Source organism: Cucurbita moschata, unplaced genomic scaffold (genome assembly GCF_002738365.1).
Source record: "Cucurbita moschata cultivar Rifu unplaced genomic scaffold, Cmos_1.0 Cmo_Scf00005, whole genome shotgun sequence".
NCBI lineage: Eukaryota > Viridiplantae > Streptophyta > Magnoliopsida > Cucurbitales > Cucurbitaceae > Cucurbita > Cucurbita moschata.
Genome location: NW_019268521.1, coordinates 4,931,855 through 4,943,129, shown reverse-complemented (window position 1 = coordinate 4,943,129; position 11,275 = coordinate 4,931,855). Strand labels below are relative to the sequence as shown.

The window sequence follows — 11,275 nt, the reverse complement described above, 5'->3', positions numbered from 1 at the left end:
GCCAAAAAAAAAAAAAAAAAACATACAACAAGCAACTGGAAACAGAGTAAATTAAAAAAGCTGAAACAATTAATCGACATAAACACAAATCGCACCAAATTCTTCATAAACAGTAACACAAGTGGAAAAACATCCTCATCGGAAAACCTACTTCTCAGAAAGTAATATGCGCAAAAAAGCGAACACTCGGCAGATAGATCTGGACAGCAATTGGAAAGCCAAACGAATCAAACATCATATTCAGATGCGATTACGCGTACCTGCGCAAGCCATGTAAGAGAGAGCAGCATAGGCTCCACGTTTGGTCATGGCGGATCCTCTGAAGAGCTTCTCATCGCCTCTGATCAAGCGCTCTTTCTCCTCACTGCCGTGTGGAGGATCCGATACCGGCAGCATCAAGTTCTTCTCGGAATTGGACGCCTTCAATGACATCTTAGAGCTAGCCTTCTCTGTGAAGCAGAGAAATGGATTGGGAATTGGGATTTGGCTGAAGAACGAAGCGATATGGAGCGCGAAAACCGCTTGGTAGTCGCGAGGTTGTGGGAAACCAATCAAAAACAGAAATAACCGAGTTTTGACTCGATGAGTTGCCAAACGCGGTCAGTGAGTTGACTCGCTCGCTCGTTGAATGTTCTTCGTTGTAAATTTGCCCGTCGTTGCCGTGGCCTTCTTTGTTGGCGAATTCTTTTAGTCAATTTTTTTATTTTTTATTTTTCCATATATGTGAAATTACCAATTTACCCTTTCTAGCTTTTAAATTTTTTTAATTTTACAAATCTGTTATAATAAATATAAAACTAAAAAAATTAACCTTTTAACAAATTAAAAAAAATAAAAAATGGGTCTAATAAGAAATAAAATTATTTTATTAAAATGCGTGAGTGTAGAAAAATACATAAATAAATACGTGCAATTAAATTATTAAAAATAAATAAATAAAAACTATTTTTGGGTTGTCCCACGTACCTAAACTTGGGCTAATATGATGGGCTATTGAGGTAATTCTGCTCGTGACCAAGACAAGGCCCATATTGTATATATATATATATATATATATTTTTTTTTTTTTTTTTATACCAAAATTAATTAATTATTTATATTAATATAGCCAACATTTAAAAATACCATACATTCTATTTTTAATGAAAGTGTAACGTATATATTAAAATTAAATATCTATATTATAATTATATAAAATATTAAGTATTGTAAAATTTAAAATAAAAAATCAAGTAATAATCTATTTTAAAATAATTATTTTTGTCCCTAAACTTTTAAAAAATAATAATTCTTATGTAAAACCGTTTTATCACGTTGTAATGATTTTATAAATTCTCAAAGCAAGCAAAGCGTGTGGAAAAGGTTCAAAATTGAAGATGCCCAACAGTAAAGGTTTAGGGTCGGAGTCAGTACAGAATGAAGGAGAAGACCCTACTAAGCTAATTAGTTTATGCTAAACGGGAAATAGAGAGGCATGGAAGGAGAAAAGACTGATTGGATAGTTCGAGATCGAGATCTCGATAAGAAAAGTGGGTCCCGTAAATTGTACATGAGTGTTCCAAACATGCCCCCCAAGCTCTCTACTACATGTATGGGACATTTCACATCATCATAGACATATATAAAACAATTACTTCACGCAAACGTATGTAATCCCAAAGGTTCGAAGAGGCATTGGTTAAGATTTGAGGGTCTTTTTCGGTAAGAAAATATATATGAACAGGTATTGCTTTTATGCCCCTCACTTTCCATTTAATTAATTGTGGGTCCTTTGTGCCATTTTTCTTGTTTTATTTTTATTTATTTTTTATTTTTTATTTTTTATTTTCTAGTTTGTATCCATGTGTCATAATTTAAACATTCACATCATGATGTCTTTTAAATGAGAGAGAAAAAACTTATATTTTATTCTCTATTTTCATCTCATGTAAACATTTAAATTTTACCACGGTAAAAAAAATTACAGCGAAAAAATTACCTTTTACGTTTCCACATCCATTCCAATGAAAGTAAAGATTTGAATCATTGGAGTAAAGAAAGTAAATCGCAAAAATCAATGATGAAATTGAAAATGAAAATTGGACACGTAAGCCTATTTATTCATAAATATATATATATATATATATATATATGCCCCTTAATTTTTGTTTATTATTTAAATATTAATTGACAAAATATAGGTGCTCATCATATTTTTTTTGAAAATTAGATAAAGATGTATAAAACCAACTCTATTAATTCATTATTGTTATATTATTATTGTTGTTGTTTGAGTTTCAAATATATGGATAATTGGTCATCCCGAGCATAGCTAGCTGGCTCTAACCTTATCTCGTATCAGCGATAAATATCGTAACCATGAAATATAGTACACGTTCAAAATATGATAGATGGTGAAATAGTTGACACGAGAATTATAATCTTGTACTAAGAAGCTCGGATGTTTGAGTCCTCCTTGAGATAATTGGTCGATCCCGAGCATAGCTAGCTAACTCTAACCTTATCTCGTATCAGCGATAAATATCGTAACCATGAAATATAGTGCACGTTCAATATATGATAGATGGTGAAATAGTTGACACGAGAATTATAATCTTGTACTAAGAAGTTCGGAAGTTTGAGTCCTCCTCGAGACCCGATGTCGAGAATGCCTCCTAAATATCCATTGAGTATTTGGAAAATAAAATACTCGATGAGTATCATATTCATGAAATATGATTCAATTGTCGATATATAATCCATGGTGAAATAGTAGATACAAGACTTACAATCTCATACTAAAGAGCTCGTAGGTTCGAATCTTTCTTGAAACACGATGTTGAGAATGCCTCCTGAGTATATATCGAGTATGCATGAGATATAATTCATGGTCGATATATAATCGATGGTGTAATAGCAGACATGAAACTTAGAATCCCGTGCTAACGAGTTTAGAGGTGGAGATAAGTTCAATTTAGGATTATGGAATCATTCAAAATCATTGTTGAGGGTAAGAAAATCGTCTTGATCATCAAATCCGATCTGACCTAATCAAATTTCTCCATTGATTGGATTGATCAGAAAAGGAAAAGGAAAAAAAGAAATCGATGTTCATGTGATCTCTTCGGAATATTTGAAGAAATCGGGATGACATATATTCTTTTCTTTTAGGGCTTCCAAAATGTGTAAGAAAATCAATGGCGGATTTGCAATTGAGCTGTACAATATGATTCCCCTGCAAATGCCAGCTTTTCGTGTCAGTAACATCCTTTTTACAAGAGTTCATCCATGCAGGCTTCGACATTGACACGACCAATTCAATCGCTTCGGTACCTCCAATGGCCGCTTGCTGCCGAGATGAGTAATTTTTCAATGCCCTAATTTTCGAGGTCACGTGGGCTTCAATTGCAGCTGCCCGCTCGTTTCTAGACAAGTTCTTGCCGTGATGGCCTACGCTTTTTGCTTGGACCCAGCTGCGAGGTAAGGAACTCTGAACATATACCAAACGTATGCATGGTGTTTGTTAAAATGTCTAAGACAAATCTTTGCCCCTTTTTCTCTCTTTCTTCTATTATGTGTACAAGTATACTCCGACAAAGGGAATCGTTCTTATTTTATTTGAGCAAGACAGAAAGGAACTCAAGTACGAAAATTATTGAGGTGGAAGGAACTGATGAAGGGAATGTTTTAGTACCCCATTATCATGTAAGTTTGAATATCAGAGCTCATGCATCATGACTAATGTTGACAACATTTTGCCGACAATTTGGACTTGTTTAACGCTTAATTGCGACAGGGAGATTATGTGTTAATCCCAACCTACTTAAGAAAATGACCCATCTTGAGAAATGGAAGGTTTTAGATGTTTAACTTTTGGTTCTGATTAGTTTTTTTAATGCAATCTGCTGTTAGTCGTCACTTTCATGATCTGATTTCAAAAAGTTGATGATAGCTTAAGCATATCACGCGCACCCCTTGTTGAGATTACTTTGGAAACTACTTAATTAGTCTCTTCTGTCAATGGAATATCTGAGTATCAATATATCAAAGATCATATTACAGAAGATACTGAAAATCGAATTCCCTTGTGAGTTCTCATGTCGGTTGGAGAGAGAGAGAGGAACGAAACATTCCTTGTAAGGGTGTGGAAACCTCTCCTTAACCCACGTGTTTTAAAACTGTGAAACTAACAGCAGGGCTAAAACGGCCGATATCTGCTAGCGGTGTGTTTGAGCTGTTACAAATGGTATTAGAGTCAGACACTGGGCGGTGTGCCCGCTGGGCCCCACGGGGGGAATGGATTGTGAGATCCCATACCGGTTGGAGAGGGGAATGAAACATTCCTTATAAGGGTGTGGAAGCCTCTCCCTAACAAATGCGTTTTAAAACCGTAAAGCTGATGGTGATGCGTAATGGGGCTAAAGCGGACAATATCTACTAGCGGTGTGCTTGGGCCATTACATCACTTAATGTTTTGATTTAGAATTTAATGGTTTTTTGAAGTGTAAAGCATGGGAAATTGATCATCAAGAACTTTGCTGAATCAAGTTAGGTGCTTGGCCTACTTAATTTATGATATGTTTCTACAGAAATGACTACTAGACCAAACTTGCATCCATTTAGTATTATTTTCTGCGAAGGTGTCCATATCACTGCCCTTCTTTCAGCAGACCCAACTTCCATTGTTGTCTCTCTTTTTCTCTCTACCTAGTTGTCGTCTCCTTCACTCTCTTAACCAAGCTGATATACGTATAAATAGTCCAAAGTTGCTTACAAAACTACCCATTCGATCCACTGCTAATGCTAGCTAGCTACCCTCATCCCATTGCCTTTGAATTATTTGAAAACAGGAAAGATCCTAATGGAGCTTCAACTTGAGCTAGCGCTTTGTGTATCAGATCCCACCAGAGGTTTCGACCTGAACAGGGCTGCGTGTGATGGAAAAGATGTGTTTGGCTCAGATCCGAGGAGCTGTCTGTGTGCAGAAAGTACAAGCCATGGTAGACACAAGCGTGGATATGAAGATGCTTTCTTTAAGAGCAAAGACTCGTTTAAAGAGCTGTCTTTGCTGCTGTGGAGCGGTCACCCAAACAAGGAAGACGATGACTGGAAGGACACCAACCAGAGAAGCTCTTGTGCTCTACACATGTGAGTTCCATTTCCTCAACTGATTTTTCCTCTTTTAGAATACTTTAATCTATGCTCGTTAGATAAATATGCTGATTTTTATCCTAACGGTCGATGGTTCAATCCTCCACTCCATAATTCAAAAGAAGTATTATTACGTAGGGAGAGAATTTGAACATCGACCCATGAGAGTAGACACTGGTATTTAATTACTTGGAGTTATGTTCATGAACTGATATACATCAAACAAGGAGATAATATATATTTCTCTGTTTTTAAGTTGGATTTCAGTTCTTATTTTCAATTATGGGTCTGAATTTCATTTTCAAACTTAAAATTGATGATTTGTTCCATTTTTCATAGCAGAAATGCTGGAGAGGAGAACAAAGTTATGGGTTGGCCGCCCATTAAATCATGGAGGAAAAAGTACCTTCATGAACTGCAACAGGATGGCTTTGGTTCTGATCAGATACCAAATCACTATTGGATGGAAGAGGATGAAGACGATGAAATTGTTTTTAACCCAAAATATGTGAAGGTGAAGATGGAGGGGGTGCCAATAGCAAGGAAGATTGATGTGGGGCTGTATAGCTCTTATCAGACGCTGGAAACTGCCTTGATCCACATGTTTTCAGATTCTTGCTGTGAGTGAACAGTATAACTATTTATTTGCTCTCCCAAATTTACTTCCAAATTGGTTTAGATATATATAATCGACTGAGAATTAAGGATTTGAAACTCCCGATCTCTCATGTTTTGAACTCAAAATGATCCCATTTTTGTTGCTTAGTGGTAGTTAGATTCAAAGCCGACGTTTTCTTATGAACAGATCAAAAGTGTGGGAGCAGTAATGCCAACTTAACTCTCACCTATCAGAACAAAGAAGGAGATTGGCTGCTTGCAGGAGATCTTCCATGGCAGTAAGCACTGTTTCTTTCTTAATTTATTCTCTCTCTTTCTCTCTTGATGCATTTACAATAGTACTCATCCCTAATAGCCCAAGCCCACCGCTAGCAGATATTGTTCTCTTTGGGTTTTTTCTTTCGGACTTTCCCTCAAGTTTTTTAAAATGCGTATGCTAGAGAGAGGTTTCTTCCCCCTTCTAAAGAATAGTACTCATCTGTAATAACCCAAGTCCACTGCTAGCAGATATTGTTCTCTTTGGGTTTCTTCGTTCGGATTTTTCCTCAAGGTTTTTAAAATGTGTATGCTAGGGAGAGATTTCCATACCCTTATAAAGAATACTTTGTTCTCCTCCCCAATCCATGTGAGATCTCACAATCCACCCCCTTCGGGATCTAGCACCCTCACTGACACTCGTTACCTTCTCCAATAGATGTGAGATCCCCCAATCTATCTCCTTCGGGGCTCAGCCTCCTTGCTGGCACATCGCCCGGTGTCATTTGTAATAGCTCAAGCCCACCTCTAGTAGATATTGTCTTCATTGGGATTTCCCTCAAGGTTTTTAAAACGCGTATGCTTGGGAGAGGTTTCCACACCCTTATAGAGAATGCTTCGCTCTCCTCTCCAACCGATGTGAGATCTAAGAGTTGTAACTTCAAATTTTATGTTTTTGACAAAGATTCTCTTTCTTTTTCCACAGTCTCTTTCCATATGCATTATTAGAACTTAGAAGTAAATATCATGAACTTTGATTCTGTGAAACGATGATTAGATTCTGAATACAAGAAATAATGCTTTACAGGACGTTTCTTGAGTCAGTGCAGTGCATGAAGATCATAAGAAGACAACCATCAAACTAATGGAAGAAATCCTCATGTGATTGCTGCTTGTAAGTTTATTACGTTGCTTGTATGATAGTATTTTGAGACCCATCTGCAAAAGTTAATCAAATGGGTGAGATTTTGGATGTCACTCCAAGATTATCATTTGATTAGCCAATTTCAATGGTTAACATTATGCCATCTATATGTATCCATTAGAATATCTGTCCCGCTCAATAAATAATTAATGAAATCGAGATCGAGATGTTGGTGCCTAATAGGTCTTGGTATGACTGTAAAACTATTTGGATTGGTATTTTAAGTTCGGTATACTTTGTTTGGTATTAAATGTAACACCCGAATAAGGGACGGGCTCATGAATGAATCGAGACTAGTAGGAACTCCATAGTTAAACGTAATACTTAGAGTAGTTCTAAGTAGAGCGACCTCTTAAGACTTTTCTAGTCTTCACTTTTAGAGGCAAAGAATAAAGAATGTGACCTTGTCATGGGGATGCAAGGAATGTCGAGGCACATATGTGCTGAATCTGAATCTTGAACTCGGATTCGAACCTTGAATATTAATCGTTACAATCAACATTTGAACTTAAACTAAAACATTCTTGTGTGTAGATATATTGATACAAATGGACATTTTTTAAAATTAAAAAATTAAAAAATTAATAATTAGGTTTTTATTCTTCTAAAGTAAATTATAGATCCATGTTGGGATAAATATATAATTTTTTTTTCTTTTTATTTTATGAATACTTATAAAAAGTATCAAATATATCGATTTAAAAAATTACCGCAGTTACCCAGTTTAATTAAAAATGATGGTAAATGGGTTAAATTTGGAGGAAAATAATAAAGTCAGTAAAAAGAAAGGAATGAAAAATTACCGCCGCAAGACCCTAAACCGTACGCGTCGTATGCAAGATTATGCCTTTCTTCCGACACGCCCCTTCCGCCTTCCATAAAATGGCTCTCCTTTTTCCATTTCACCAAATTTTAAAATTAATTTCAGTTTTATTTATTTTTTAAATATTTGAAACAGAAAAATAATTTTGAGTAAAAAAAAAAACATTTTTGAGTCTTTATTTTTTAATTGTCAATACTTCACGTTGTTGGGTAATAAAATTTAAGCTACAGAAATTAAATGTTTATATAATAAAGTTTAACATTTTCATTGCTAAATTAATTTCAGATCTGTGATGGAAAAAAATGAACGGCCAAGATCGGTTTCATTGATCTGCAACTACCCTCCACCTAGATCCACCCATTTCCCACTGCAAAACACCGACTCCGATAACATCGCTCCGAATCTCTCACTTTCTTTTCCTCCGCGCAGTCACTTTTTCCCTCTCTTCTTCCCTTCTCTCTCATCTCCTTGCATTTTTCATCTCCCTTTCTTGCTGTTTCATTGAAAAGCCTCCGTCAATTCGGCGGCCGTCGCGTCGATCTGAAGGATTTCGTTGCAGATCCACGATTTTCAGCCTCCGGTGCTGGTAAGCTCGATGATTTTGGTGGTTTTCTCGTTCGGGATAGCGGTGAGTTCCTTCAGTGGTTGATTTATGTGAGTTTTAAGCAATTTTTTGCTGTTTTGATATTTTTTAGTTGTGTGGACTGTTTGCTGAGGGAGGGTAGTGAGGATCGAGTACGAGAGGAAGCGGGGAGTTTGGTGAGGGTTTTGTTGAGATTGTCGAGATGGCGCCTAGTACGATCCGGAAGGCGATCGGGGCGGTGAAGGACCAGACGAGTATTGGAATTGCGAAGGTTGCGAGTAATACGGCGCCGGACCTTGAGGTGGCGATCGTGAAGGCCACTAGCCATGACGATGATCCGGCCAGTGAGAAGTATATTAGGGAGATTTTGAGCCTGACATCGTATTCTCGTGGCTATGTTAATGCGTGTGTGGTGGCGATTTCGAAGCGTCTGGCCAAAACGAGGGACTGGATTGTGGCGCTCAAGGCACTCATACTTGTGCACAGGTTGTTGAATGAAGGAGACCCGGTGTTTCAGGAGGAGATCTTGTATGCCACTAGAAGGGGTACGAGGCTGTTGAATATGTCTGACTTTAAGGATGAAGCTCACTCGAGCTCATGGGATCACTCAGCTTTTATTCGAACTTATGCATTTTACTTAGATCAACGACTGGAATTGGTGTTGTTTGAAAAGAAAGGTGGTAGTGCAAGGGGAAATTCCCGTGGGGATGATAGATTTGATGGAAGAGATGACTTTAGATCTCCGCCCCCGAGGCCCTATGATAATGGTTATGGTGAGTATAGGGGCGAGAGAGAGTATGGAAACTATGGTGGGATGAGGAGGTCGAGATCTTTCGGTGATGTGGGGGAATCAATGGAGAGGGAGGGGCAGGGGCGTAACAAGGGGCCTGTGACCCCATTGAGGGAAATGCCGATCGAGAGAATTTTCGGAAAGATGGGACATTTGCAGAGATTATTGGACAGATTCTTGTCATGTCGACCGACGGGATTGGCAAAGAATAGTAGGATGATTTTGTATGCTTTGTATCCTCTAGTGAGGGAGAGTTTTCAGTTGTATGCAGATATTTGCGAGGTTTTGGCTGTTTTGCTTGACAAATTCTTTGATATGGAGTATTCTGACAGTATGAAGGCATTTGATGCATATGGTAGTGCAGCCAAGCAGATTGATGAGCTAATTGCATTCTATAATTGGTGTAAAGACACAGGAGTTGCTAGATCCTCTGAGTATCCAGAGGTGCAGAGAATTACCAGCAAGTTACTGGAGACATTGGAGGAATTTCTGAGGGAAAGAGGGAAGGCGCCAAAGAGCCCCGAGAGGGAGCCACCTCCGCCCGCTCCTCAAGAGGAAGAACCAGTGCCTGATATGAATGAAATAAAGGCTCTTCCTCCACCTGAAAATTATACTCCACCTCCGCCCGAACCGGAGCCCCAGCCTGCACCTATACCTCAACCACAAGTCACGGAAGACTTGGTGAATCTGAGAGATGATGCAGTTAGTGCAGATGCTCAAGGTAACAAGCTGGCACTGGCTCTGTTTGCTGGCCCAGCAGCTAATGGCGCAAATGGATCCTGGGAAGCTTTCCCTTCTGATGGACAGCCAGAAGTAACCTCTGCCTGGCAGACCCCGGCTGCTGAACCTGGCAAAGCCGATTGGGAGTTGGCTTTGGTTGAGACAGCCAGCAATTTATCGAGGCAGAAGGCAGCGCTTGGCGGTGGACTCGACCCATTGTTGCTAAATGGCATGTATGATCAAGGAATGGTCAGGCAGCACACTAACACTGCACAGCTAAGCGGTGGAAGCGCTAGCAGTGTAGCATTGCCCGGCCCCGGAAACAGCAAAACTCCTGTACTGGCTCTTCCAGCTCCCGATGGAACCGTCCAGGCGGTGAACCAGGATCCATTCGCTGCATCATTAAGCGTTCCACCACCATCATACGTGCAAATGGTCGAGATGGAGAAAAAACAGCATATGCTGGTGCAGGAACAGCAGTTATGGCAGCAGTATGCAAGAGATGGGATGCAGGGGCAGAGCAGTTTGAACAAAATGAGTAACCCCCCAGGTTACTACAACACGGCCGCCGGACCAATGGCTCCGATGCCCTACGGGATGCCTCCGATGAACGGCAGCGGGTATTACTACATTCCTCAATGATATCTACGCATGCCTTTTACACATATATATACTATGTTCATCCTGTATTTGTAGTGTATTTCTTTGCCTAAATGATATAATTTTTGTTTCCTTCTGCTGTTTGTGCCAGAAATGGTTTGGGAACTTTGTTTTGACTGTGGACAGCTGAAATTGTTTTATTTATGGCTTTTGATAATGGAAGTCTCATAAATCCCTACTCTAATTGAAAGCATCCGCTCATAAATTTCTCGTTCTTAGTCGAGAGTATATATTTTAACTTAAATTTTCATCGGTTGATTGAAGTACCTTATAAGTTCTCAAGAAAATGTAATATAACAAGATTAGCGTATGATTTTGTATATTTTTATGTAACAATTTCTAATTTTTTAAAATATTTATTAGGTTTTTGAACTTGTTTTTTTTAGTGTTTTGTATGATTATGGCCTAAACTTTTAATTTAATAAAATTAAATAAATTAGAAGAAAGAAATTCCACCATCAATTAGTGGAGGATCCTTCTCTTTTTATGCCTTCTTTTCCAAAAGTGATGACTCAGCAGTGAGAGAAAACGAAAAGGTTTGGAAAAAATAAATGGTAAATATTTTAAGGCCCCCTTTGGTTCTAATACACGGTAAATATTTAAGACGGTAATTACGAATTTATTTACTGAGACGGGCTCGAATTTACCACGGCGGTAGGTGACTATTTGAATGTTGGCGGGTTTGCGATAACCTATTTGATTTACCTGGTAAATTTCAGGGAGATAAAAAGGTAATTACCGGTCCAAAACTCGTGCCTGTTCTCCAACTCC

The 11,275-nt window shown here is 38.3% G+C and overlaps 3 protein-coding genes across 4 annotated transcripts in view; 2 read left to right on the top strand and 1 right to left on the bottom strand.

The window, feature by feature from the left end:
• Positions 1-673, bottom strand: part of LOC111443662 (nucleotide-sugar uncharacterized transporter 3) — a 4,178-nt gene extending 3,505 nt beyond the window's left edge. The window contains exon 1 of the mRNA XM_023081578.1: positions 261-673. Within this exon, the coding sequence (XP_022937346.1) occupies positions 261-432 (172 nt within the window). The 5' untranslated portion in view covers positions 433-673. The remainder of the gene's footprint in view (positions 1-260) is intronic.
• A 3,956-nt stretch (positions 674-4,629) lies between these two features.
• Positions 4,630-7,108, top strand: LOC111443480 (auxin-responsive protein IAA28). Of its 2 annotated transcripts, none has more exons than XM_023081299.1 (4): positions 4,630-5,127; positions 5,470-5,750; positions 5,936-6,026; positions 6,812-7,108. In XM_023081299.1, the coding sequence occupies exons 1-4, from the start codon at positions 4,841-4,843 to the stop codon at positions 6,867-6,869; spliced, it is 717 nt and encodes a 238-aa protein (XP_022937067.1). In that variant the 5' UTR covers positions 4,630-4,840; the 3' UTR covers positions 6,870-7,108. The 2 variants fall into 2 exon arrangements, with proteins under 2 accessions (XP_022937067.1, XP_022937068.1); XM_023081300.1 differs by having other exon boundaries at positions 4,634-5,127; positions 5,473-5,750.
• A 1,001-nt stretch (positions 7,109-8,109) lies between these two features.
• Positions 8,110-10,676, top strand: LOC111443479 (probable clathrin assembly protein At4g32285). The gene is made up of 2 exons (XM_023081298.1): positions 8,110-8,337; positions 8,447-10,676. Exon 2 carries the CDS (start codon positions 8,537-8,539, stop codon positions 10,484-10,486), a length of 1,950 nt encoding a protein of 649 aa, XP_022937066.1. The 5' UTR covers positions 8,110-8,337; positions 8,447-8,536; the 3' UTR covers positions 10,487-10,676.
• Positions 10,677-11,275: the final 599 nt, after the last annotated feature.

Coding starts and splice junctions, on each gene's coding strand:
- LOC111443480 (XM_023081299.1), top strand. CDS start 4,841: ATGGAGCTTCAACTTGAGCTAGCGCTTTGTGTATCAGATCCCACCAGA. Junction 5,128..5,469: donor AGCTCTTGTGCTCTACACAT/GTGAGTTCCATT, acceptor CATTTTTCATAG/CAGAAATGCTGGAGAGGAGA. Junction 5,751..5,935: donor CATGTTTTCAGATTCTTGCT/GTGAGTGAACAG, acceptor TCTTATGAACAG/ATCAAAAGTGTGGGAGCAGT.
- LOC111443479 (XM_023081298.1), top strand. CDS start 8,537: ATGGCGCCTAGTACGATCCGGAAGGCGATCGGGGCGGTGAAGGACCAG.